The sequence below is a fragment of the Crocodylus siamensis genome, chromosome 7 (assembly GCF_052110815.1).
Source record: "Crocodylus siamensis isolate JL-2025a chromosome 7, ASM5211081v1, whole genome shotgun sequence".
NCBI classification, from domain to species: domain Eukaryota; kingdom Metazoa; phylum Chordata; order Crocodylia; family Crocodylidae; genus Crocodylus; species Crocodylus siamensis.
In genome coordinates this window covers 18,849,061-18,877,024 of record NC_143401.1, presented here as the reverse complement: position 1 = coordinate 18,877,024, position 27,964 = coordinate 18,849,061, and the positions used below count along the sequence as shown (strand labels likewise).

Sequence of the window (27,964 nt, the reverse complement as noted above, 5' to 3'; positions counted from 1 at the left end):
AGCTTAGGTGCTACTGTCCTCTTACTCACCTGCCAATCAGCCCTTGATTTCATCATGGGAACTGACTTTTGACTAATGCACGCTATACTGCAAGCTTGCTGCTACTAGAGCCAGTAACTTTATGATGTTCAGAAGCATCTATTGTCCACTTCAGCCTTCTGTAGATGTCTCTCCCCCTTTTCCCAGAGCTTTTACTGCCTAGGTAGTGGTCACTTGAGTTTGGGGCTTACCTTTTCTGGATGTCTGGGAGCTGGTTTGTGAACTGGGCCTTGAGGAACAGAGCTGCTCTTGGCTGTTGGAGATGGAACTGCCCCTATGTGGACATGCGTATAGGGGAAAGGAGGAGGCTGCTGGTCACCCACACTCTCCCCCTGGGCATGAAAGAGTCTGTCTCGGAGCTGCTGGATCAGGAGCTGAAACAATAAGGCCAAGAGGAATAATTTGAGACCCTCAGAAAGATTTAGAAGAGGATTCAGAAATGCCATGGTCCACCAAGTAGAATTCACTGGTAGTGACAGAAAACCTTCATAATCAATATGCAGCACCTAACAAAGGCTCCAGAGGGCTTATGAGGAACTACAAGCCTCAGGATCCTGGACACCACTATGATCTCCATTGACAGAGCTCTCTGATACCTCAACAAGCCTTTCCCCCCCCCACAAGTTGGCCACTGTTAACATTCTCCCTTCCAACAAGACGGATCAGCCCTTCATCCTCACATCTCTATGCTTGTCTCAACATAGCGACTAGCTTTTAGTTAGACAAGAAATGAGTGGATCTTCCCCTGAGACGCTGTTGATAACACTGTACTGCTGATCAGTAGATCACAAGACAGTAAAGTTCCAGCCCCTTCCTCTACACACCACAAGCGACCGAGGCAAGCTATGTGTTCTAGAAAAGCTAAAAACTTCACCCTGAAATGACAGATTCCATTACCATTTGGGCTAGCTAGACTCCTGATTTATAGTGAAGTACCAGATCCCAACTGTCAAGTTTCTACCCCTCGCCTCAAATCCTATCCATTTTTCACATACCTCAGAGCTGTTAGGAAGATAGCTCATTGCAGCTGCCAAGCAACCCTGTGATGCCAAGAGGTTGGCATATTGGGTTAATTGCTCCGCTACGACAGGTCCTGGTGCAGGCCCTGCAATTCCACGGAGAGTCTCAATGGACCTGCTGAGCACCATCACCTTCTCAACCAGGTCCTGAAGGGGCAGGATGAAGAGAAAATGCTTGTCAAATTCATCACTGAGAACAAGATTTGCTATGCTAACCTCCCTAGTCAGAAACACAATCAGCCTAGCAGTTTTTGCCCAGAAGTCAGCATGAGGGAGAAAAGGAAAGTTTCTCTAAGCCAAATATGAACAGAAATGACTTCATTCAACAACAAAGACTATTACTGAGGAGCCTTCCCCACAGAGCTGGAAACAAAAGCATCTTGGTTGGGGGGGGAGGGGGACAAGAACCAAAAAACAAAACCAAGAAGTTAAGTTTCATGGTAAGAAAATAGCACAAAATAGCAACAAGGACATTGTAACCTGAAAATAGCCTCTCCAACAGACATTCCATAGGCAGCTTCCAAGATACAATTACGTGAGGAAACAGGTTAAAATCTGTTCTAAGGTGGCTTCCTGATGGAGGCCACTACCACAAAAGCGAACGAAAGACTGGCCTGCTTCAGCTATTAAAATATTCAGACAGTTCACTGGAAATAAAGACTGGGTCCATGGAAGCACAAGTATAGTTCTGGTTTTCACTGAAAGTTGCTTTTCTCCAATTGAAAACATAACCAGAAGAGGCATTCAGGACACTTTTTAGCTGCTGTTTACTATCAGTGGGAAAATAAGAGGGGGGAGAAGGTTTGGGGGCCTTTTAGGTAAGGAGTATTATACATTATCGCTTCTCGGCCTCTTGAAGGCTCAGATAGTGCCTGACCAGAGGAGGTGCCTCACTCACTGTGAAAGCCCAAAGACACATTGAAAGGTAACCATCCTAGCCACAGTAGGAAGGATGGCTTAACGCACTAGGACAATGGGCTAGGACTTGGAAGACCCAGGTTAAAGAAGCTCAGGCACTGACTTCCTGTCCTTCAGGACATCATGGGTAGATAGGGGTAAGGTCCTCTCTACTGCACAAGGTATGCTGAGAAGATGAAATGCAGAGCTGCTCAGAGAACAGGGTGAGGAGTACTAGATAAACTTATCGCCACCAAAACACAGCCATGCAAATTCTACAGCACCAGACCCTGTCCTGATCAAGGAGGCGCAGAAGGATCCAGGTCATCTAAACAAAACAAGTTGCTGGAGCTTAACAGCACAAATCTCTGTCAGCTGCAAACCTACAAACTAGTCTAGGAGACACTAACTTCTGCAACTGGAAGCAGCACAGTTGGTGAAACTAGAGTTAAAGGTGCACCCTCTCTTTTATGGGGTCATGCAAACAGATTCTGGATGGGAGACTAGCTTATGGTGGCCTCATGTCCATACTGTAGAACCTGTACCTGCAGACCAAGGGGTGACGAAGTCTCATGGTATTTTACCCAGCAGTCCACCAACCTCTCCACATTGCCTGATGAGATGTAGCAGAGGCAGGCTTCATTGGACAGTGCCCCATTGCCTTCTGACTCCAGACGGGCACCCAACATGTCTAAAGGGAATAGGAATAGGCATAATTTCCACGTACTCCCATCTGGCCTGCTCATTCTCCCATCCTTCACTCAGTAATCTTACTACAGCTTTGCAAACTGCTATAGTCCCAGCTCAGGAGCTTGCATACAGAGCCAACTCTGGATTTGCTGCGGAGCGGCTGTTGTCATGAAGGATCTCGAGAGCCAAGCACCAAGCTAAAATTAAACAGCCAGGATTGATCAGAGAAAGAAAACCACTTGAAAGGAACTGAGAAAGAACAAAAAATTCCAGCCCCATCTCCACTCAAGAGGTCCAGACATCCTCCAGCAATTGCAAAAGTTTATACCATAAGAGCTTCCTGCCCGAAAGCAAGTTGCCCCATAGCTCTCAACAACTAACATACCCGAAGAACAAGTGATAGGCTAGAAATATGGAGAACATCCTCCAGTGCAATAATGACATGGCACCTTTACAAGGTACCACAGCCTTTAGAGTTGTGCCCAGCAGTGTTTTATGCATCTCAAGTGATGGCACTTCAACTACACAACAATGCTCAGGCATTTGAGTACTGGTCATTGGCCAGTTGCTAGCAAACAGTCTGGATCGCTTTATATATACTCTGTTAGATCAGACCTGGCTACTTACATTCCCCAGAATGGTTAATTTCTGGGTAAATTTAGTTTTTAAGGGGCTATAAAAGGAAAATGACTCACTCCTTGCCACACTCAGCTTCTGGATTTAGAAAAAGAAGTGAGGACTACGGCAAGTAGGAAGAATCACTTAGGTGGGGTGAACTCTTCTGACCTCCTCCTCCCCCCTCTACCCCACATGGAGCTCTAATTCCCTCCCAGAAGCCACCTACTCTGTTGCTCTTACGTCTTTCTAACCCATTGTTGTAGGGATCAGGAGATGACCTATCCTCATTCCATGCTAGGATTCTGCTCCGCCACAGAGTACCTAGAATTCACTTTTCCTCCTTTTACCCTTCCAGCCTTATTCTGTTGTACACTTCCATTTACCCCAATGATTGGTCACATGCTCATTTGTGATGCACCATCCCGCCTGGAATTCCCCTGGTTCTAAGATATGCCTCCTCTCCCTAAGCTTCATTTGCTTTTCTCTGTAAAGGATCTGGAGAAGCTCTAATTGATCATATCAAAATGAATTACACTCCATACCACAGAGCTGGGCGTAGTCCTCACACTTGGAGTATGTTAGCAAGATGGCCAGTGCCTCCTTCCAGCTCTGCAGGTCACATGTGCAAACTACATCATGCCAATTCTGCTGCACAATGGAGGCAAGAAGCTGTAAAGGAAGCAAAAAGCCCACCAGTCACCAGTTAAGACCAGCAGGTGCAGATATACTGCTTGCCTATACAGAGACCTGAAAAAACACAAAGACCAAGCCTGCACCTGGATAAATGGAGGCACATATTTATGCCTGCAGCATTCATATCACTATAACATTCTCTTGGTCACCCATAGTAGCCTACCTCCAGCAGTACTCAGTGCTTCAGAAGGTGAAAACACTGTATCAATGCACCTAAATTGTTATATACAACACAGTCACTGAAGCAGGAGGAGAACTAGTCTTGCAGCAATCAGCTTATGCCTTGCAGCATACAGTTTGATAACCTCTGAAGTTATGAGTTAGGAATCACTGTGGGTCTGTTATTGTAGATGGATTTTGGAAAGAGTTGGCTATTTTTTTACTGCAACTTCCTGAGGTAAGTAATACCAGCAGATGTACACAAGACATAAAGCAGGGAACAAACCCCACAACTGTAAGCAGAATGTATCTGGCTGACAGCAAGGTTTGCAAAGGTATCCTGAGCACAGAGTAAAGATCTAGATAAAAAGGAGGTTAGATGCACAAAGCCCTTGTTTACCATGTCAACCTCCTACCCCCTGCAAATGTAAACACATGCACAACGGAACAAGTAAACCTACCCAGACACAGTATGCATTAGCCTGCCCTATGCACACCTAGTCCCTCTCCCATCCAACTACTCACTGGATGTACTGTGCCAGGTACTTACCAGAGAAACCTTGGATTTCCGTTTGGCAAAATAGCGCTTCTGGGTCTCCCTGAGCAGTTTCTCCCCTCCAGCAATAGCTAGGATAATTGCATCAGCAAAGCGTTCAGCTCTCATGCACAGCTCCACAGCACCATCAAAATTCCCCACCAGGAGTGCCTGGCTGATCAGTCCATCTGTATCTGGAGAGGTGAGAAAGTAATGCATGGTAGCAGGCTATGGATAAGCATCTATGGCTCATCAGTCGCGACAGTTGCACTGAATCAGAGGCTGAGAACAACAGGTTCCACAGGCATTAGTTCTGTGATAACAGTGATCAGACTCTGGACCTTTCACCTCAAAAACTGCAGGGCTCCAGCACTAAAAGTCAACCTTCCACGGGAGGGTCATACCCTCTGTGGATCTCTTGCCAAAATAGGCAATGCACTCCATTGCCATGTACTGCCCAATATCACAAGCACCAAGGACATACTTGAGGATATGATAAAACAAGCCTGGTCTACGCATGTTCTGTGTATTACTTTCTAGGGCAGTTGCTGGCTCAAGATCATGTGGACCATATGGTACCTGTTGTGACAGAGATCTCCAAGGCACTTGTGTCCTGTGGGATGATGTTGTCAAAGAATGCTGAAGAGGATGAAGAAGCATCTGTGTCATCAGGGGAGCTTCTTGAGCACTGTGGAAAGCGAGCAGGATAGGCAGTTAAGCAACAAGCAGTAGACTCATCTGGCAATCAGAAAATTGCCCAACATCATACATGGGTTGAACGGTTAATCCTTCTGGCACTGAAACCAATATGATCCTGGCAATTTCAAGACTGCTACTGGAGGCCTGGCAAAGGAGCTGTACTGCTACCCAGTGTGTCCACACGTTGTAGATAACAGAATGACCTTCAGGGAAGGTTAGCTGCAAAATAAGCGGGGGTAACTCTGATGAATAAGCAGTCACAGACCAACCACTGGATGTGGTGGAGACAGCAAATGGCAATGCTTTCTCTCCTGAGAAGCCACATATATCTTTTGATGGTGCTGTGACATGGCAAGTACAGTCACTACTATAATCAGCTTGCCCAGCCCCCAGTCACAGGTCTACAAGTCCTCAACAGGGGAAATGGCAGAAGAAGATTCAGAATCTAAACAGCTGCAAAGGTAGACAAAGTCTTTAGTGGAATGAGATCACCAGTTGTCTTGGCCTCCTTGCCATTGGATCCCATTCAGTAAGAAACCATGTGGAAGATGATGCACAGCACCTTCTCCATGATAAAAGAAATCATGCACAGGTGTCTTCCATGAAAACAGCTGTCCCAGCACTTCTCAAGGCCTTTGGCAACCAGCTAGTGACAATGGGAGAAAGACTGTGAGGTCTGGAACTTCATAGTCATGAACTAGCACAAAAGCAAGAGTTACCAGGTCATTTAGCACTTGGTTAAGGCAAGAGTGTGATTTGGCAGCTGTAACTGCAGCTGAGCAGGGGATCCACTTTGCTCACCTCACATGGAGAGGGGGCTAGAAAAGATGCAATAAACATAGCCTGTCTACCTTCTTCCTGACTGAATAATCACATCCACGGGGATCACCTTACCACAGTCAAAATCAACAAAGACACATGAGCAATTCTGAGACCTGGAACATCAGGATCCTCAAGAACATTGCATCAAAAGCCTTGCTAAAGTCAAGGTATAGTCTCCCACAACATTCTTGCAAACAAGTAAGGAAGTATGGGTTGAATGAATGGATTGAAAGGGGATAGAAAGCTGGCTGGATCATTGGGCTCAATGGGTAGTACTAAACAGCTTTATGTCTAGTTGGCAGCTGGCATCAAGTTGAGTGTTCCAGGGTTGGTTCTGGGGCTGGTTTTGTTCAATATCTTCATTAATGATCTGGAAGATGGGATGAAGTGCACCCTCAGCACATTGATGGATGGCGCCAAGCTGGGCAGGAGCATTAAATATACTGAAGGATAGCACTAGGATGCAGAGTGACCTCAACAAATTGGGGGATTGGGCCAAAAGAAATCTCATAATGTTCAGTAAGGACAAGTGCAAAGTCCTGCACTTAGGATGAAAGAATCCCATAAGCTGCTACAGGCCTGGGACCAACTGGTTAAGCAGCAGCTCTACAGAAAAGGACTTGGGGGTTACAGTGGATATGAGTCAACAGTGTGCCTTCATTGCCAAGAAAGCTAGCAGCATACTGGGCTGCATTAGTGGGAGCATTGCCAGCAGATAAGGGAAGTAATTATTCCACTCTTCTGCACTGGTGAGGGCACATATGGAGTAATGTGTCTAATTTTGGGCCTCACACTACAGAAAGGATGAGGACAAGTTGGAAAGTTGGAGTGAGTCCAGTGGAGGGCAACGAAAATGGTTAGGGGCTGGGGCACATGACTTTTGAGAAGAAGCTAAAGGAACTGGGGGGAGAAGAGAAGACAGAGTGGGGATTTAGTAGTAGCCTTTAACTACCTGAAGGGGGTTCCAAAGAGGATGGAGCTAGACTGTTCTCAGTGGTAGCAGATGACAGAAGAAGTAGCAACGGTCTTAAGTTGCAGCAAGGGAGTTTAGGTTGGATATTAGGAAAAAACTCTCTCACTAGGAGGGTGGCGAAGCACTGGAACAGAGAGCCAACTACCTAGAGAGGTGGTAGAATCTGCATCCTTGGAGGTTTTTAAAGCCCAACTCAACAAAGCTATGGATGGAATGATCTAGCTGGGGGTGGTCCTGCTTTGAGCAGAGGGTTGGACTAGATGACCTTCTGAGTCCCTTCCAACCCTCATTTTCTATGATTCTATGACAATCTTAATAGTGAATGGTCAAAGTACTGCACCACAACCGTGGCTTGAGAATTCAAGCAATGCAACACTAACAGGTCTTGCACTGAACAAGACCTGGCAAAAGGGAGATGGGCAGCTAAAAGAACATGGAGGCAGCTACACCTTCTGGAAGGGTAAACAGAAACGAAAACACCAGCTTCAGGAAGTCAGTTTTGCCATCAAGAATGAACTCATAAACCAACTCAACAAGTTCCCTATAGGAATTAATGAGTGCCTCATGACTTTTTTTTAGGTATGCAGGGAGTAAACGGAAAGCACAGAGAAGCATAGGACCCCTACTGAACAAGAAGGAGCAATTAGTGACAGATGGGGGGGGGGGGGACAAGGCTGAGCTATTCAGTGAGTTTTTTACCTCAGTATTCTTGAACAGGGGTCACGATAAGTCTCCTAATGGGTTCTTAGATGGGTATCAGAGGGACACCAGCCCACCAACTGTCAATGCTGACTTGGTGCAGTCACTTCAATGGACTAGATGTTTTTAAGTCAGCAGGGCTGGATGAGCTGCATCCGAGAGTACCAAAGGAATTGGCCAGTGTCATAGCAGAACCACTGGCACAGCTGTTTGAATGTTTGTGTTACTTGGGTCAGGTCCTGGAGGACTGGAAAAGGGCCAATGGGGTCCCTATTTTCAAGAAGGGGAGGAAGGAGGATCTGAGTAATTATAGGTCAGTCAGTCTCACCTCCATCCTTGGAAAGGTTTTTGAAAAGATTATGAAGGATCGTATTTGTGAGAGTCAAGCAGGAAAAATAATGCAGCAGGGGAACCAGCATGGATTCATAGCAGGTAGATCATGCCTGACCAATCTGGTTTCGTTTTATGACAGGGTCACAAAACGCTTAGATGCAGGAGTTGAGGTGAATGTCATTTTCTTGGCTTTTAGCAAGGCCTTCAATATGGTATCTCATCCTATGCTCATATATAAAGAGGCTGTGACAGATGTTTACACGGTCCAGTGGGTGACAAACTGGCTTAGTGGTCACACCCAGAGAGTGATAGTAGATGGGTCGGTATCGACCTGGAAGGATGTGGGTAGTGGGGTCTTGCAGGATTCGGTCTTTGGACCTGTACTCTTCAATATCTTCATCAGATATTGGATGTGGGTGTGAAGCATACTCTGTCCAAGTTTGTGGATGATACTAAATTTGGGGTGAAGTGTATATTCCGAAGGGTAGGGAACAATTGCAGGCAGACCTGGACAGGTTAGAAAAGTGGGCAGTACACAATAGGATGCAGTACAAGGATAAGTGCAGAGTGCTGCACCCAGGGTGTAAAAATATCCAGTGCACCTACTGGCTAGGAAGTGACCCTTTCAGCAGCACAGAAGTGGAAAGGGATCTTGGAGTCACGGCAGACTCCAAGATAAACACAAGTCGTCAGTGTGACAAAATCATCAGCAAAGCTAACCGCACTTTATCATGCATCAGCAGATGCAAGACAAATAGAACCAAAGAGGCGATATTTCTCCTCTATGAGGCACTGGTCAGACTGCACTTGGAGAATTGCGTCCAGTTTTGGGTGCTGTACTTCAAAAAGGATGTCGATAGACTTGAGAGAGTCCAGAGGAGGACCTCTTCCACCAGTACCTCAATAAAAAACTGGCAAATTCCAATCAATAAAAATGGGAGAATGCCAGCAGTGCTTGGGGTGCCTTCATGTCCACCATCAGCAGCACCTGCAAAGAGACGCTGGGATTCTCTACAATCAAACATCAAGACTAGTTTGATGAGAATAGCCAGGAGATCCAATAGCTGATCAACCACAAGCCCAAAGCCTTTTGTGCTTGGCAGAAGGACATCAACTCCAAGCAAAAGAAACTGAATATCCAACAAACCAAAGCCAAGGTCCAAAGACCCATGATATGAAAACCAGATGGTGGGAAGACAAGGCAAAGGAAATTCAATATCTGGCTGACATTCAGGATATGCACATTTTTTTCAATGCTACCAAAGCCATCTATAATGCAAAGACTCGGGGATCAATCCCTTTGAGACAAAAATGGAGGAGACGTGATCAAGGAAAGGGGAACCATCAACACCCATAAGAAGGAGTATTTTGAGCACATTCTCAAAAGAGACTTTGCTGTTGACTAAAGTGTTCTCAACTCCACCTGCAACACCCAGTCAGAGATGATCTCAGAATCCCTCCAACCCTTGATGAGGTGAGAAAACCAACAAGCAGATGAAGAACAACAAGGCATTTGGAGGGGACAGAATCCCCACCAAAATTACAGCTCCATGCCCTCATTTTAAGGGTTTGGAATAATAAGAAAATCTCAGGGATGCCATGATTGCGACAATCTTCAAGGAGACAAGCCTGACTGTGAAAATTACAGAGGGATCTCGCCTTGATGTCCATCACAGGAAAGATCATTGCAAGAATCCTCCTGCAACAGTCTCTTTCCACTTGCTGAAAAGCTTCTCCCAGAATCTCAATGTGGGTTTAAGGCATCAAGAGGAACCACTGACAATCTGCACAGTTTACCAGCCACAGGAAAAGTGTTGGAAACAGTTAAACTTCTCTACATGGCCTTCTTTGACCTCATGAAAGCCTTCATATCTGTCAACCTAAATGCAATGTGAAGGATCCTTCTGAAGTACGGATGCCCACCAAAATTCATTACCAGAGATCCAGGCTTCCTGTTCACGATAGAAAAAATGCAATAAAATGCAGATTTTTCTTATTTTAAAGAGAAAACCCCATATTTTCTCCTTTAAAGGAGAAAAAGCAGGCTTCTGCTTGCAGGCTGGCGGAGTTCCAGCCTACAATCGGCTGGGGGCAATGGGAGGGCGGTGAGGCAGGGGGCGCCACGTGCATGTACACATTACATGGCCAGCAGACAGCCTGGAGTGCTGCTCCCACAGATCCCCATAGGTAAGTTGGGGAGGAGGGGGGAACTGAGGCCCCCAAAGTGGGAGTGAGTTGGACAGGGCTGGTGTGCAGGGCTTGGGGTCATTCAGCTGCAGGGCCCAGGAGGGGAGCGGGATAAAGCCATGTGCAGCTCATCCTGGGGGCAGAGGGGCTGGCTCTCCACCACTGTGCACGCTCCCGAGGGGGAGTACGGGAGGCACATGCCCCCCAGATTTGTGTGCAGCGTAGATACAGGCTGCCCACTTGTGGGCTCAGGCTCCCACCCTGCTGCCCTCCCTCCCAGGGCCAACTCCAAGCCAAAGCCAAGACCACCCTGACCTCAACCATCGAGCTCCAGTATATGTTGATGACACTGTAGTCTGTGATCACTCAGAAGCAGACCTTCAGGCAATCGTCAATGTCTTTACCAAGTCATACAAGAAAATGGGACTGATGTTTAACATTCAGAAGATGAAGGTCAATAAGCTCTTAATGCGCAGTCCCTAGCCCCAGTAATTCAGATTCACTGTAAGACTCTAAAGAATGCTGTGTATTTCCTGTACTTCGAAAACCATCTCTCACAGAAGACTGACACAGATGAAGAAATCCAGCATTGCCTCAAATTTTCAAGTACACCCTTTAGATGCCTGAGGAAATGGGCGTTCAAAGATTGTGACATCAAATACGAAACGAAGCTCATGGTTTATCAAGCGGTTGGGATCCCCACCTTACTGTACGAAGCTGAGATGCGGACAATGTACAAGAGACACCTCAAATCACTGGAGAAGTACTAGCAACGCTACCTGTGGAAGTTCCCTCAAATCAGGCGGGAAAACAGACTCACTAACATTAGTGTTCTTTCACAAACATCAACTTTGCTGGGCCAGCCACGTCATCCAGATGTCCGACTCCAGACTCCCAAGCAAATTTTCTTCTTCCAGCTCAGTCAAGGCATATGCTAAAGGAGGGCAGAGAAAGCGCTTCAAGGACATCCTTAAGGCCAACTTGAAAAAAAATTAAACATTGACATCAAGTTTTGGGAGACTGGAACTGCCCCAAATGGAGGAAGAGTCTCTTGCAAGGATCTTAGTACTTGGAAACCTTATACCAATAGGAGATGGAAAAGTAAGAGCAGCAAAAACAGCACGTTGTTGTGGACTGAATGGAGAATTTGGAGCCACCCACTGCTCACAAAAACATGTGCTCAAGTTGCAAAATAGTCTGTTGATCCCAGACTGGCCTTGTTTGCAGTCTTCAGACCCACCGATAAGACGTTCACGGAAGACAATCATCCTTGACTGTGAGGAACTGCAGAAGAATTCTGACTTGTTTACACATGAGTGTGTCCTGGCCAGCATAGGCCCAGCTACCCTTCCAGCCACACACAAAACCTGGAACTACACTAGTAAAACAGCCCTGGGCTGGCCCTCAGGGGCCACTCTCAGACCCACTGAGATTGAGGACTTGAAAGCAGCCTGAAAGGGAAGCCATCTGAGTAGCATCACCCAGTAGCATTTCTGGGTATGGGGCATGAGTGCAAGTGGGTGTGGGTGCAGTGTGCTCAGCAAAGACAAATCCCAAACAATGTATAATGAGCATTAATGCAGTGTAAACTGTCAAGGACAAGCTGTTCCCACATGAGTTATCAGACACCCTCAAATTGGCTTGCCCCATACCTTTCATATGGGAATCAAAGGGATTTGGCAAATGTTTCATATTCCAGGTAAACAAATGAAACGGTGGCCTGCCAACCATGGGCATAGTTAGTACACTGCCCTGTGTTTAAAGGCTTATCTAAATTCTGAAGCTGCTATTGCAATAGTAGTGCAGGCAAAACTAAAGCAGCAGAGCCCCCTAATGGAGATGTTCTATATAGCAGCAGAAGGGACTTGTTTTTTCTGTTGATTCAGTCCAGTGGTGATCAACTTTTTGGCCCAGAGAGTCAGATGAGTTCCTGATCCAGCACTGTTCCAATCGGGCCTGGAACTGCCCCCTCCTGACCCGACACAGCAGGTTGGGTCCCAGACTCATGATGCCACCCCTTCCCAACGCCCTCCTGCCAGGATTGGGTCCCAGGGACCCAGCATTATCTCCTCCCACCCACAGGCACTGGCCTCAGGAGTCCTGCACTGCCCACCACCTGCCAGGATTGGGTCCTGAGGACCCAGCACCACTCCCTCCCCCACCCCACATGCTGGGTTTAGGCCCAGTGCTGCCCCTGCCCACCCCTGTGTAATGGTAGAGGGTGCCCATCCAGGACACAGAGCCTGGGTTTCCCCATAGGTCCCAAAATTTGGCAGTGGTGGAGTGGTGCCACTGCCAAATTTGCAGGCCTGTGAGGAGGTCTGCAGGCAAAGACATGGCACCATGGGCTGGGGGTTGAACACCACTGGCTTAGCCACAGCACCTCCCCAAATAACAATCTCTGTTAATGGAAGACCCCTTTTGCCAGCAAGACTATGTGCTCACTTGGACAGGGAAGTTTGCTGGCACAGCTATATCAGTGCAGTCTTTTCACACTGTACCAGTTTCTGTAGGCAGGAATTTGTAGTGTCGTCCAGATCTAAATTTACAGAACACAGAACAAGTCTGCCCAATTCAGCGTCAAGGATTACAGAGCTGCGGCAAGGATTATGGGGGTGCTATTCTAGAACCCACCTGTGAATTACTATATCCATCCCAGCGGACACCCACTTGTCTCTTTGCCAATGTGCTATCACCATTGCAGCAAGATGCAATTACATAAGATGTCTGCTGAGAGTTTCAGTAAAATTGTCCACAGGTTAATTATGTATCAGAATTTTCTTTAATAGGACCTTTCGTGTGGGCTGAACTCCCATGTGGTAACAGGAACTGAGGCACTATACTGTAGACAAGAATCACTGGTATTAAGTATGCAGCAATAAAAGAGCTGCTGACGATTACAGATAAGCCCCACAAGTGATCCTGATGGTACACAGACATTAAGCGCCCACTGTGATCAACAGCAGCTTACACAGGATCATACTGATGCTTCCTGTTCTACCAATAAAACAAGAGGCAGTGCCTGCCCTAAAGAATCTAAAAAAACTAATTATCAAGCACAAGGATTTACAAAAGGCCAATACATTTTAAGTGTCTGACTTGAGATGCTTTAAAGGAGCTTGGTTTGTGGAGCGTGGGGTTTTTAAGACATCTGTGCACCCAAACATTGAGGTAGAACACAATAAGGCTGGAAGGGACCCTTGTGATGATCCAGTCAGACTGGCACAAGACAGAACTTCCCAAGGAATACCTGCACTGAATCCAAGAACTTGTGGTTGGAATTTAACCTTCTCGTTCATTCCACTCCCTACTCCCCACCCATCTCAGTGACCAGCAAAGAGATGAGGACATACCTGAGCAGGCTGCCCAGCTTGAGAAGAGTTGTCTGCCTCGGGTAGGTGACATTCGTCTGGGATACCATTACCCAAACACGAGGCTATCTACAAAGAAATGCACATTTGTAGAGTCAAGCCTCTTCCAGAAAGCCAAACATGGGGGCAATCAGGTCTCTTGCAATCATAAGTAATTCCATTGGCATTGGCTGCCCATGCATCTCAGGAGCTCTTCTGAAATCTCTGCATTAGTACCATATACTCCCTTCCCTAATGGACCTGCCCTTTATTACTTCACAGGCCCCATCTCTCCACTCCCTTTGCCGGTTATAGAGCAAGTCTCTGTCCTTTGCCATAATATCATCCACACTGTTGCAAGCATCTTTTCTGCAACACCATCAGTGCCAGCTGGAACTAGCTTCCAAATCTTTCCACACTCCACTTAGGTATCCAGCTGGATTTCTTACCTGTTGTCTATGGAATACCAGGAAAGGAACCAAAAAATGCACAGTGCTCAGGATTACAGCATGGAGAAAGCTGCATTGTCAGTGCCCCAGCTAGATCTGCTGCAGAATTTATCCAGTGGAGCCTTTCTTTCCACTGAATTCATACAATATCAACACCTTGCATATGCTGTTGTGGAGTCACCCGCTTTGGGTCTTGCTCATGCAATGAGTGAAGGGCTGAAAGCCTAGTACTTTGTCAGATGAGCAAAGCAGATAGGAGTGCAAATGTTTAAACTAGGAGGGGGACTGAAGCCTGGATCCACAAAGATATTGAAAGTTGAACTCCTGCTGAACACCTAAAGCCATTGATTTCAGGTGCCCCTGACTTTATTTTTCTCCATCAGCCTCACTCTGCAGTTCAATGGGTTAAGTGTATTAACTTTTCACTTTCAGGGACCAGGGTGCCAATCTCAGCTGAAGCTACGCTACTACTCATGGTAGTGCCCAGGTACTCATTACAGTCCTGGCATGAAACTAGATCAGCATTTCTATTTCAGGCCTAAGAAGAGAGACTGCCAGGGAACACTGCAGGTCAGAATTGAGATGTGCTGGAGATGCTGCCCTGCCAGCTGTCAGGGACAAAGAGCACTAGGATTGCTGGCAAAGAGAAGCTGAAGCCTGCAGCATGCGACCAAGTCAGGCCAGCAGGGTCCGGCTCCAGCCATTCTGGCACAGATGAAAAACACACGAAAGCACCATCCTAAGAATGGCCAGGGGCAGAAGTGCTCCAGCCAACCCCAAAGAGGAAACACACAGATCAGCAGGTTCCTCGTTCTCAGACTGCCCTTTAGTGGAATCTATTCCCTGATACGTTCAGTGACTGTCCTCCACTCTGCCCTCTAAAGACTCTACTTAGCAAAAATACCACTCACCTTCTTCTGAAGTTCCTCTTTATTATAGCCCAGCAACTTCAGGAGTTTGATCCTGGAGTCCTGCTCCAGATTCACCTGGACACCAAAGGATTTTGGAAAAGAAACATTAAGTGAACTCAGTCTTCCAAATGAGGATAACACCAGTTGTATTCTGGTAGGGGTAAAGTTTAGCAACTAGTTGTCAGGGTAGGATTGGGGTTGTTGTGTGCTTCATAGAGTCTAGCCCAGGGGTGGGCAATTAGTTCAGCTAGAGGGCCACTTAATGAGTTTTGGTGAGGTGTCAAGGGTTGCCAGGGTAGCCTTGCCCCTTGAGAGGTGCCCCACCCCCAGGTCACAATCTTGTGATCAAAAGTCCTGCCCCCTAATCCTTGACATTTGCCACCAGAAGCGTCTCCCCTTGCCCAGGAAGTACTCTTTTGGGGGGGGAAGGTTTGCTTGTACATTGTGTGGCAGGATGTGGGTGTGTGGCAGGGGCATGTATGGATGTGGTTATGGTGTGAGTGGAGTGTGTAGGGGTGGATGTGTATTGAGGGCGTGGGATTGTTGGATGTGTGTGGGTATGTTGGGGCAGTGGGGTCTGGATGCTTGTGTGAGGAGGTGTAGGTCTGTCTGTGGGGGGTATGGGTATATGTGTGGGTGTGGGATGTGTGTGGAGGGTGTTCGGGGTACGTGTGGGGGATGGTGGGGAGTGTGTGCATGGGTGTGGACTTTTTGTGTGGTTGGGGTATGGGGTGCGTGGGACAGCGTTGGCTGTGTGTGGGGGTATGGTGGGGAGTGTGAGGCGGTGTGGGTGGGTTGGTTGTGCCCCTGTGCGGAGCTTCCCTCCTGCCCACTCTTTGTGATGTGGCTGAGCCCAGCCTCTCTGCAGGTGTGGGGAGGGGGAGGGGAAGCAGGGCTGCCTGCCTGGCTTGCACTGCACTGTAAAGGGCAGGAAAGCAGCTGCTGCCAGCAGGCACCACGAGATGCCTGGGAGGGGTGGTGGGGCAGGGAACCAAGTGCATGCTGGCTCCTGATGCTGTTCTCACCCCACCTGCCTGTCCTGTGCCTGCCTGTCTTTGTGAACAGCAAAGCTCCTAAACACACCCTCCTCCATCCACACGTTCCTCCACCCAGTTATGCAAGAGCAGGACTGAAGTGAGCTGCAGGCAGAGCCCACCCTACTCCCCTTAATGCTGCAGCTTCCACTCCCTACCTGCTGCCTGGAGAGCTGCAGCAGGGACAGGAATCACTAGAGGTTGGGGAAGTCCAGCAGTTCTATGGACAGTGGCAGCAGCAGCAGCCCAGCCCGGAAGCTGTGCCTGCTGGCAGGGCTGGTGCCCTCCAGTGGGGAAGGCTGGGAACACAGCACATACTGCCCCAGGCAGGACTCGGCCCCACGCAAAGTGCAGCAGGGGCAGCCACCAGTGGGGACAGACACAATTAACTGGTGGGTGCCTGCCTGCAGGCAGGATCCAACCAGATAGCAGGCTGGACTGAGCCTGCAGGCCATATTTTGCCTACCCCTGGACCAGGCTGTAACAAGTTCCTGTGCTGAACATCGTATACAAGACTTTCCTAACCCTGACTCCTCCGTCAATGCAGTACAACTTTGCTGTTCAGGAGAGTATCAAAATAACCCTCGCCTACTAAAACCAAATTAACAGCACTACTACTTGCTTTTAATGCCTATCCCCTTTAAAATGACATAAAAAATCTTCCATGTTATATAACCACTCTTGCAAGCTGTAATGGCTTGGACCATTACTGTAGAATATTTTAGTTATACAGTAAGAACACTCTATATCACTCATAAAGACAGTGTGGTCCAGTGGACAGAATAATGGACAGGAGTGAGGCAATCTATGTCCCACAGCTAATCCCACTGGCTTTAAATGACAGCTGCTGAAATCTAGCCCTCTGCCCATTTTAACCCCTTATGAAAGGGATTACATGATATGGCTGCCTGGACTTGATGACCCACCCAAAGTCATACGGCCCCTTTAAATTAAAGCTCCCACTATTGTCAGTGGGATTTCTGTCTAAGGGAAGCAAGATTTGGCCAGTCATTAAAAACAAAAAAACAAAACAAAAAACAGAAAACCACACTTCTCTGGCCTTCACCAGAAGTTGTGCTACCTTCAAAAACTTCCAGATATTCTCCTCAAACTGCAGCTTAGCCATCTGGATCTTGTGCTGGCAATAGTCAAGGAGGTTTCCCTTCTGTAGAGCCCCCTGTAGTTCTCTGGATCGAACCAAGAACTCAGTTTCTGTAGTGACTTGGCTGATGAACACCTGCCATGGGGAGATCTGTGGCATTTGTTGTGCAGGGGTTTTGGCAAGGCCAAAGGTGATCAATTTCCCCCCAAACTGAAAAGGAAAATAGTAGAGAGAATAAGTGTCTGTACATATGAAACTGAAACCACACTTTGCGTCCTCAGGTGCTGGTTCCAACTGCCTTGCCCAGGGCAATAGCAAGAAGTCCAAGGCTATAAACAGATGTCACATCTGTCCTGGAATAAATTCCAAAAAAGGTTATGGAATAAAAAATATTAACAGTTTATCCCAGGACACTACAAAGTGAATCTGGATGGTTATTCCAGGACTGCATCACTGAATCAGTGGTGGAAATCATGCAGTGCATTCAGCTGCACACTAAACCCTAATTAGAAGGGTGGTATGTATACACACCAATCATGGGATATTTCTCTTCTCAGACAAACCTGGGCACAACTTGTCCAGGGACAAATGTAACAGTTTCCTCACCCAATTATAAAAAATTACAGGTGCAAACATCATACAGTCATTAGCAGGATACAATTCCAGCATCAAAATCATAAGCCCTCACTACTCAAGCTCAATGCATAGCCAACTCTCTCCTTTAACTATGGTCTCTGTACACATGCAGCCACACATATTTTGTTTTGGATGTCAGCAGCAAAGAAGAAAGTATGCTATTTGTTAAGACTATATTAAGTTAGTGGCATATGTGCCACAGATATGGCACAAGCCAGGACAAGGGCAAAGGCAAGCAAGACAGCATAATGACCCTACAGAAAAGAAGAAATGGATAAAATAAGGCTATGGGACTAGATTCTAGAAAAGGAAAGAGAAAAAGAAGAGACAATGAAATGGGAGGAAAGGGAAATGAAAAAGAAAAAAGAAAAAAAAAATCAAGACGACAACACATATGCTTTCCCTACAAGAAAGCATTTCTGAGTTATTCTAGTTTCATTAAAATCAATGATTCTCAAAAAGGTAGCTATGGCCTATCAGGGTGCTATGAGATTTTTTTTTAAGGTTGCTACAGGGTGCCATACAATACAAGCATTGATAGTGCAAACGGCTATACAATTCAGAGATTTCAAAATAGGAATCCATAGTGTCAAAACCATTCTGCCCTCTTGTGATCTGTAACAGGGGTGCCTCTTGGGGGACCGTCTACTGGTGGCCCTGCCCATCCGTTATGGGGCCACCGCCCACCTTCTCGCCTGCCATGCCTTGTTGTTAATTAGCAGATGTAATTAAGCAGGAGGCTTCCCATTTTCTGCTCCGATGCCAAGGAGCGTTATCTACAGTTCTGTTCCTCCCCTACACCACAGCCTAAGCCTCGCAGATGGTATTTGTAAATTCCTCTTTATGTTGAGATCTAGATCACTGTGGGCCTACCCATTTTTCCTCTAGCTAGGCCTGTCAGTCAAAAAAACAACCCACTAATCAGAGTTTGACTTCCAGGCTCTAGCTCTCAAAAAAACCCCAGTCACTCAGGCTCTTGCCCCTCTCTAGCGCCATGGTCCGCGTGCCCCAAAATGCTGCGTCCTCTCTGATGCCGGGGTCCCAATGCTGCTGTGGGCCCCCTATGAGGCCTCCTTCTTCCCCTAATAGCCTCACCCAAACCACTGGTCTTAAACAGCACACAAAAACACAAGCCCCTGGGCTATAACATAAATCCAAGCCACCTGGCTATAACATCATTCAAGCCATACCTGGGATGCTCCAGCCCTTACCAGCATCAGAGACTGTACCTGCAGTCAGGCCTCTCCCCTTTGGTTGCTCTGGGAGAGCTCCTTCCCCCTTGGCTGCTGGCAGGGAAATGCCGTGCTGGCCTTAGCCCTGGGGTTTATATGTGAGCCGGGCCCTGCCCCTTCCAGTCACCTGACCGGCTGGCAGGGCTTAAGCCTTAACCCCTAACCCCTACTTGACTGGCCGGCCGTGACTGGAAGGTTCTGGACTTAAAGGGGCCACCCTGTCTCTTAGTAACAGGGTTAGGGCTCCCTGTTACAGGTCTTTGCAACCTTTGCAACAAAAGGATTGCTCCAGTATTTAGTCACAATCAAAAAACAAGTGAAAACTAAGAGCCAGCATTTTCCATGGGGTGCCCTGAGTCTAACAAGGAGTGCCTTTTGTTTAACAAGACTGAGAACCACTGCATTACATCCTACTCAAAAAGAAAGTTAAGTAAAAGAGGAGTGAAACATCAGTTCTCTTCCCTCCTCACACAAATTCTATTAGGTCCTGTTTGCTGATCCAGAAATGAGTGTTGTTGCTAAGAAATTGGAGCACCAAGGCAAAGGGAATCCATGCAATGCCTTCACCTAGAATGAAAATAGGGAGCATCACAAAAGCTAAATGATCTCCTAGTGAGAAAACAGGATCACCTCAGACATGAAAAGTGCCTTCTCATTTGTTTTCTCAGTAAGGACACTCCATGTACTTACTGCAAATGAGGCCCCAACAGGCCTGCGAATCCATTTGGGGGGTTTCTTCAATGGAGGGATCAAGGTAGTCTGAGCCACCTGCTCTGGCACCTGCAGAGGAGGAAGGGTCTGTCCTGTGCCAAAGGGGTCCAGGTTGTTAAAGGAAGAGGAGATCTGAAATCAGAAGTAGGAAAAATAATTAAGTTTCACTCTGCAGGGAGTATGACCATTAATCTACAGCCTAGTAATTAGATAACCAGCTAGTTATTCTTAACGGTGAAGAAACAAGATGCTAAGTTCTCCACAACTGCCATACCATTTCCCCACAAGACATAAGAGTATATATGGAACCAGAGACTTTATAGGAAATAATTATTTGTGCCCTGGCAGATTTTCCAAGTAGCTTTTCCCTACTGAGATAAAAATCTCTCACAAGAAGCTTTCTGACCCAGTGTCCCACTCCTAGATACTGAAGTACCTCATTTATGGAAGACAATGGTGGCATCTGCTCATAAAACGTCTAGCTTATTTTAATTTAGCCGATGGATGAATGCCAAGCAGCTGTTAATTGCTAGGCTCTTTCAAAACAGTTATTTTTAGAGGGCTTGGAGTCAAACTTTCTATAAACTGTTAACACAATATTGTCTCAAGATTTTCACCTAGATGAGGACACAGTTTAGGTTCCTCAAAAGTGGTTTTTGATCTGCATTTCTTAGAGTGTTGTGGGTACTGGATGTGCAGTTGCTGTGGCAAACACCATAATAGGGAAAAAGTCTGGAGCCATGTTACAGTCCGGAGAACCTCACTGCGAGATTTATCAGGTGGTGGAGGACTGGCACAGCAGTACAAGTAGAAGTGCTGATGTTGAGACAGATGTGGAAGCCTCTGTGCCTGGCGCACAGAGGGGCAGGTCATGAGACCTCAGAGCCATCTCCTACAGGCCTGGAGAAGTCAGACCGGAAGATAATGCAGTGCTGGCTCAGAGGGAGTTTTCCCAGACAGGGGAAAGAACAAGCCAGGGAGAGTTTGTGCAAACTGTGTGGAGGTGTGGGATTGATGAATGGAGCAGGACTAGTAGACCAGAGATGGAGAGGAGCTGAAGGAGGATGCCGAGGGCCTGCAAATGATCTGCTGGCTGGGAAGCTGGCTCCGTGGTCGGACCCAGAGGGTGGTAACAGACAGAAATCAATTGTCATGGTGCCCTGTGCCCGGTGGGGTCCCCCAAGGCTCTGTCCTTGGACCCATATTGTTCAACATCTTCATTAATGATGTGGACACTGGAGTCAGAAGCAGACTAACCAAGTTTGCCAATGACACCAAACTCTGGGGCAAAGCATTCATACCTGAAGACAGGAGGGCGATCCAGACTGACCTGGACAGGCTCAGCAAATGGGCAGACGAGAACCTGATGGTGTTTAACACTGAAAAATGCAAGGTTCTCCACCTTGGGAAGAAAAACCTGCAGCATCCTTATAGGCTCGGCAGTGCTACGCTGGCTAGCCCTATGGAAGAGAGAGACTTGGGGGTCATCACTGACCACAAGATGAACATAAGCCTTCAATGTGATGCTGCGGCTAGTAAAGCGACCAAAATGCTGACTTGCATCCATAGATGCTTCTCAAGCAACTCCCAGGACAGCATTCTCCCCTTGTACTCAGCCTTGGTGAGGCCGCAGCTGCAGTACACAATTCAAAAAGGATGTAGAGAAGCTTGAGAGAGTCCAGAGAAGAGTCATGCGCATGATCAGAGGTCAGGAAAACAGACCTTAGGATGACAGGCTGAGAGCTATGGGGCTCTTTAGCCTGGAAAAGCATAGGCTCAGGGGTGATCTGATGGCCACCTATAAGTTTATCAGGGGTAACCACCAGTATCTGGGGGAACATCTGTTCACCAGAGCGCCCCAAGGGATGACGAGGTTGAACGGTTATAAACTCCTGCAAGACAGTTTCAGGCTGGACATAAGGAAGAATTTCTTTACTGTCCGAGCCCCCAAGGTCTGGAATAGCCTGCCATCGGAAGTGGTTCAAGCACCTACTTTGAACGCCTTCAAGAGAAATATGGATGCTTATTTTGCTGGGATCCTATGACCCCAGCTGAATTCCTGCTGCTGGCTCTATGATCTTCCGAGGAGCCTTCCAGGCTTAATGTCTATGAAATCTATGAAACATCCCTGGAGATGACTCTTGAAGCCCAGAGCAAGGACAGACTTCCAGGACTGGCAAAGTGGGAAATTTAAAGGGTGTATCTCTGGGATATTGAACTTGGTACAGAGGCTCAGGCCAGAAAGTGACAGGCCCATGCCTGACAGACTTAAACTAGAATCCGGCCTTTGCGGGGTCTGCTAAATTTGAGGAGTGAAATGGATTAATCCTGGCTGGTAAACTGAGTAGCTGATTAGACCGACAGAAAACTGATACATGGAATACAGACAGGCTTTGTAGCTTGGCATCGACGGCTCAAATCTAATAAAAGGACATTGGAAGCCCTAATACGAGGCAATAAAATTTGATTAAGCTGGAAAGGGGACATTTCTTAAAGGGAAAAGAGGAAAACTGATGCCAAGACAAAGGACTCAAATCACAGGCTTGAACCACTGGCCACCTGCAGTGAGAAGTAAACCAGTTAACTGCTAAAAGGGACTGCCAACTGGTTACCAGGTCTCCACAACCCATCCGTGGGAGGACGAAACCCTGAGCGAGTCACAGATCAATACCTATTTGGGTGTGGTAAAGACAGGGTGTAGGAGAGGCGGAGCTCTGTGAAAGAAGGCCCTGAGTCACCCTCTTCACTACTGTTAGCAAACATCTCACCTCTCCTTATTTTCCTCCTTCAGTTTAACATCAAGGCAGGGCAGGCGAGCAATAAGGGAGGTGACTGAGAGCAAAGAAGAATGGTGGCAAATTAGTTACCATCAAAATACAAAGCCCCCACAAATTTAACAACTGAAGGAATTTCTTAGAACTAATGTTTCCTAAGGATGACCTCACTTGAATTTAACTAGGCCAAGATGCTCCAAGGGACATCTCACATCTGACACAACCTAAAACTTGGAAGTGTTTCAATGTGGAGTGAGCAGACATTGCAATCCTTAAGAATCAAGGAAGGGTAAGACTGAAAAGTTTCACCTTCCAAGCCAATGAGCTAGCTGAGGGAAGACACACATTCTGGACCCCCAAAACTGATCTCCTCAAGTGCAGGGGAGTTGCTACTTCAACAAATATCACCTTGTTTTGACTGCGGTCCTATATTTAGCATTATGAAGAGCAGTTTAGCTTTGATCATTGACTTATTTTATTTTTATGGAATAGTTTTAGCATATATATAAATATAGACACACATTTTTACACACACACACGATACTCAGTCACATCTCTTGCAGAAAGCAATACAGAGCCTGAAGGATCCAGGTAGATATTACCTTCCCAACTAACTGGTCTGTGGTTGTCACGTATGACACACATGCTTATGCTCACTGCCCCCACAAACACACCCCCTCTAGGGGTAAGTTCATTGCTGCCATTACAAAATAACAAGACCTCATTCCTGTGCTTAGAGTGCTCCTTGATCTCAAGTACCCAGTCATCATTGTATCTAGTCCAAATAGTAGTCTGTTTCTTTGTTCTTTTGGACCTGACCTTGTCAGCCTGAGTCTTCTGCTGAGCTTCTAGGCTCCCACCCATAACAGAATAAATGTTGATCCATCCATCAAAAGTGGCAGCTGAGAAGACTGATGGATTCCGAGGGCACCACTGGACATCAAAACACCACTGGCTTCGAATGGGCAGTTCATAAACCACCTAACACGGACATATAGGAGGTAGAAAAACATTATACAGCAATACACTCACTTGTTTTCTGAAAACCACTTATGCATGGCAGGTCCATCCCATATTATTAACAGCTCCCTAAGCATGAAGACCCTCCAAACCTTGTCATTTTTTGGGAAGATGTACTCTGGCTGGACTACTAGTGTCTAGCACAAGCAACAGCTAGAGGCCACAACGAGAAATGCACAACATAAAAGAGGAGAGAATGATTTCAGGAATGCATAACCCTAGTAAGTTTGATTCAGCTTTGGAAGACCTTCTGCACCTGAGTGCTGCAGTATTGTGGAACCTGGAAGGACACATCCTGGAAAACAGTAGCAAGGAAAGTAGAATTACAAAAAAGTATTAAGTAATAAAGACTTGACAGCATAAGAAAAAGATAAGAAAAAAATTAAATAGAAAGGAGGACAGAGAAAACAAAGAAGGCAACAGAAACAATGAAAAACATGGCTCCAAAAATGGAATCAAAAGAACTGTAGAAAGCGCAGGAAAAACTGTCTGTTTAATGGGGCATTAGACTGACACTTGGGAGAGGCAGGTTCAACTCCAGGCTCGGCTCTAGGCCTTCCATGTGATGCTGGGCAAAACTTGTAATCAGGTTGTGTGTTTCACAGTCTTGTGTCCCATTTGTAAAATTCAGAGGATTCTTCCCTACTTCAAAGCAATGTGGTCTATCAGAACATGGACTCCTCCCCTGTAAGCATGACCTATATTTTCTGTTCAGAGGTATACAACCCTACATTTTCCTGTGTAGGGTTTAAAGTCAGCCCAATTTAGATCATTCTATATAACTGACCTGTCTTTGTATTCAGTGCTTCAGTTCTGGTATCACCTTCAAACTTTATATTTTCTTTCATATAATTGATAAAGATACTGAATGGTGCTGGGTCAAGGACAGCCTTGAAGTATCCCAACAGACACCACTGTTCCATGATCATACATTAACTTACATTCTGAGAGCTGTCAGTTATGTTGTACAGCTTTTGTACAGTACCAACAACTTTAATCAGGACATTAGGTAGTACCAGGTTTGATTATAAGAGGTTCAGATACCATGGTAAGGGGGACCACTAAGCCACTGGGATTTTTTAACCCCTTAAAAACATTAGAGGTGGTTCTCTTCAAAAGAATATATTACACCTATCTAATATTTATATGATAATTATTAATTGCATTAAAGTTATAATTTTAAATACTCAAAGGTTACCCCTGAGCATCCTTACATTAACTATTAAATCTATATCTACAGACAGAGAGTATGACATATGGGCTATCATTATTAAAAGAACCCACACTTTTTACATTTTTAAACTTTTGAACCTTTACAATGCAACTTCACAATTCCAGTGAAAAAAGCTTTTGCATTTAATGTGACTATTTAAGAATGTAAAACGAAATGAAACACAAGACCAGCATGTTAACACCTTTGCTGACAGCACTGTATTTCTACAGTTGTGTTAGTCTAAAGCACATTTTGCACAGCTGCCCAGATGCACCAGTCAGGAATCCTCTCTTGTATGCCACTCAATAGCCTTATCTATTAGAACATCATTTTTTTTCTCTACAGATTACTTCTAATACAATTATATAACTTCCAAACACACCATTAAACAAGACCACACTTGCTTGAAATTTTCCATTTCCAAGCAGGTTTGTAAAATGCAATGCCTTTTGCAAAATAAGCAGACCATTTAAGGGCACAATCCTTGCAAAAACACCTTAAAGCAGGCAAACAGGCCCTATTGGTGTTGTCATAGCATGTCACTTTCATTTTAGACCCAAAGCTGCTTAACTTCACTCACTTCAGTTCTGGAACAATCCCTCAAAATATGGACTGAAGGTAACACTGAATTCTGAGAAAGTAATGATGAATTCATTTGCTATGTCTTTTTCCTCCCAGATGGAGTCTACTGTTTCCATCACTTTCTTCTTATCTTCTAAAGAAAATTACGTGTTTTTTTTGTTTGGTCTCTCAGCCACGATAAAAAAGGGTTAGGCTATCCCAGGTTAGCCCTCATTCACCACAGTTTAAGAGCAAGCAGATGGACAGTCACTACAGAGCAGCTAACACAGGGGTAGACAATTATTTGGGCCTGAGAACAGGATGGGCAGGAGAAGCTGATCCACTCCCTGTACACCCCAAACTGGATCCAGCCAGTTAGCAGGCCAAATCCAGCCCACAGGCTGCATTCTACCCATCCCTGAGCTATCACATGGTAAGTTCCCACCCTCTTTCACTCCACAAGAAGTTGCTTTTCCGCCTATACAGATATTTTTGTTCCCCTTTTTGACTAACAAGTTTCTCTGGACTTCCTGTGGTTTTCCAAATTCCATAATCATGGTTGACAAAGGAACAGGAAACAAGCAGTGAAAAGGCTTTTGCCATGATTCAGTTATAGGGACTCTCTCTCTCTGCATTTCAGTTTTAAAGGCACCTATAGGTATGGTTGTTCTTTGAAATAAGAGTCTATTATACATAAAGTATCAGAACAGGCTTTTCCTGTAATGAATTTTTCATTGTAATGAATTTGATTCTAATGAGATCTACTTGGCACTACCTTCTGTGGGCTGGAAGCCAGAGCTTGGAAATGCTTTCACTGTAGTCAATTTTTTACTGAAATGGGCTTCACTGTAATGAGATTTCACGTGTATTCATTGAAGTTTTCTTCTTTTTACAGATAGACTTCTCTCTTGTAGCAAGCAGAAATTGTATAAATTGGAACAGCATGGAATGATAATACTGAATACAAGTACATGCCCACCCAGCAAGAAGTGTGCACTAACTATCAGAGAGTCAAACTTGTAACACACCTCAGCAATGCAAGGATTCCAGCACAAGATCCGGTTGTCTTTGGCACTGCTCAACAGCAGTTCGGGGTCTGCCTGGCACCAAGAGACAGATAGGACTCCTCTGAAACAGACCAGAAAAAGTCACATTCAGGCATCTTAGCACAAGAGGGACACTGCTAACTCACTTCTCTGGCTTAATCAGACTACAGTGGAACCAACAAAGATAGTGAAAACAGTCCTACACTTTAACCCAAAAGCTAAATGAACACTTCTTCCAGCAACCTATCCTTTAAAGGTGGGACTCCTCTCAGAGGCAGAGATATAGGCAGGCTCTTACCTCATGTGGCCCTCCAGCTGGTTCAAAGGAGAGGTAGCAAATCGCAGGTCCCATATCTGGATCACTGGCATGCGGTCATCCTCAGATGAAAGAACCAGCTGGGTAGAAACTTCTGGGTGCCATGCCATTCCTGAGCAATGCATCTAGGGACACAACAGCACAGACTGAAAATGCAGAAAAGTTAGCTAGCAGCAGACCACACTGCCCCAGAACCCTGGCACTCTGTCTTCTAGCATACTTGATAACCTTAGCATCCTTGTGGGTCAATGTCCTTATCTCTGTCTGTATAGAAATGGAATTTACCTGTGGTGTGGCCAGGCAAGAAGTCAGTAGCAGAACCAGAATTAAACTTCTAGACTAGCCTCTTCAGTTTACTAGAGTACAACCTTTTAAAAAATTAGATAAAAGGCCATAACTCCTAGGTAAGCACAACCTCTGCCTGGGAAACAGCAATTAGAGGGAGAGCAAAGGGTCTGATTTTTCACTCAGTTAATGAGCAGAAGAGAATTTTTCCCCTTTATTTGCCTACCGCAGCGCTTGTAACTCAACCCCTGCCTGCATAAGACTCTCCCCCAATATGCCTTTGATAATGAGATCCTAGACTTGCCTCTGTGACATACAGCTCACCCCTGCAAGGTCATCTGTTCACCTGACCATAAGCCCAGACATACAAGAATCTGAGTCTCCTGTCTCTAGAGAATACTTTGCAACAGATAAAAGGCCTTTTGCCAGACATTCACATCAGCTACTGCCCCTTCACTTGAACAGCTTGATGCTTTACTTTAAAGCAGCGAGGGAGAAAAAGTAAGTCTTGGGCTGCTTTAGCTACGCCGGAAAATGCTGCCTTCTGCTTAGACAGAGGCAAAAACAAACAAAAACAACAAAACAGAAACAGCATCAGTTACTCACCTAGCACATACCAGCATTTCTCTCCTCTGACCTAGAGATGAGTAGGTAGTTTGTCGATATAGCCTATTTGCTCATCAATGGTTCTCCTCACACCAGTTGTCCTAACAAGGACAACTACTTTGGGGACATGCTAGACCTCCCCAGCATGGCACAGAATTGCTGAGGTACAAAAATGCCCTATCCAGAGCCTTGCCTCATTACAATGCCCTCCTGTAAAGATTACTCTTACTGGAGGGTAGATGTTACACAGCCATCCCTACAGGGCCCGCAGGCCAAAACATATGGGTTATAACCCTGGGCCCTGGTGAGCTGCAAGACAATCATGGTCTGGGCCCCAGTGTCCAGCTTGCAGTCC

The 27,964-nt window shown here is 46.1% G+C and overlaps 1 protein-coding gene across 5 annotated transcripts in view; it reads right to left on the bottom strand.

Annotated features, from left to right (window-relative positions):
- SEC31B (SEC31 homolog B, COPII component) overlaps window positions 1-27,964 on the bottom strand; it is a 64,834-nt gene that overhangs the window by 11,774 nt on the left and 25,096 nt on the right. For all 5 annotated transcript variants that reach the window (XM_090058818.1, XM_090058813.1, XM_090058817.1 and 2 more), the window contains 13 exons: window positions 26,701-26,843; window positions 26,385-26,484; window positions 23,382-23,543; window positions 19,768-19,920; window positions 17,189-17,419; window positions 15,074-15,148; window positions 13,717-13,803; window positions 5,230-5,338; window positions 4,666-4,844; window positions 3,806-3,932; window positions 2,501-2,646; window positions 1,035-1,205; window positions 231-413 (listed from right to left, as the gene is read on the bottom strand). In XM_090058818.1, the coding sequence (XP_089914944.1) occupies window positions 231-413; window positions 1,035-1,205; window positions 2,501-2,646; window positions 3,806-3,932; window positions 4,666-4,844; window positions 5,230-5,338; window positions 13,717-13,803; window positions 15,074-15,148; window positions 17,189-17,419; window positions 19,768-19,920; window positions 23,382-23,543; window positions 26,385-26,484; window positions 26,701-26,843 (1,866 nt within the window). The remainder of the gene's footprint in view (window positions 1-230; window positions 414-1,034; window positions 1,206-2,500; window positions 2,647-3,805; window positions 3,933-4,665; window positions 4,845-5,229; window positions 5,339-13,716; window positions 13,804-15,073; window positions 15,149-17,188; window positions 17,420-19,767; window positions 19,921-23,381; window positions 23,544-26,384; window positions 26,485-26,700; window positions 26,844-27,964) is intronic.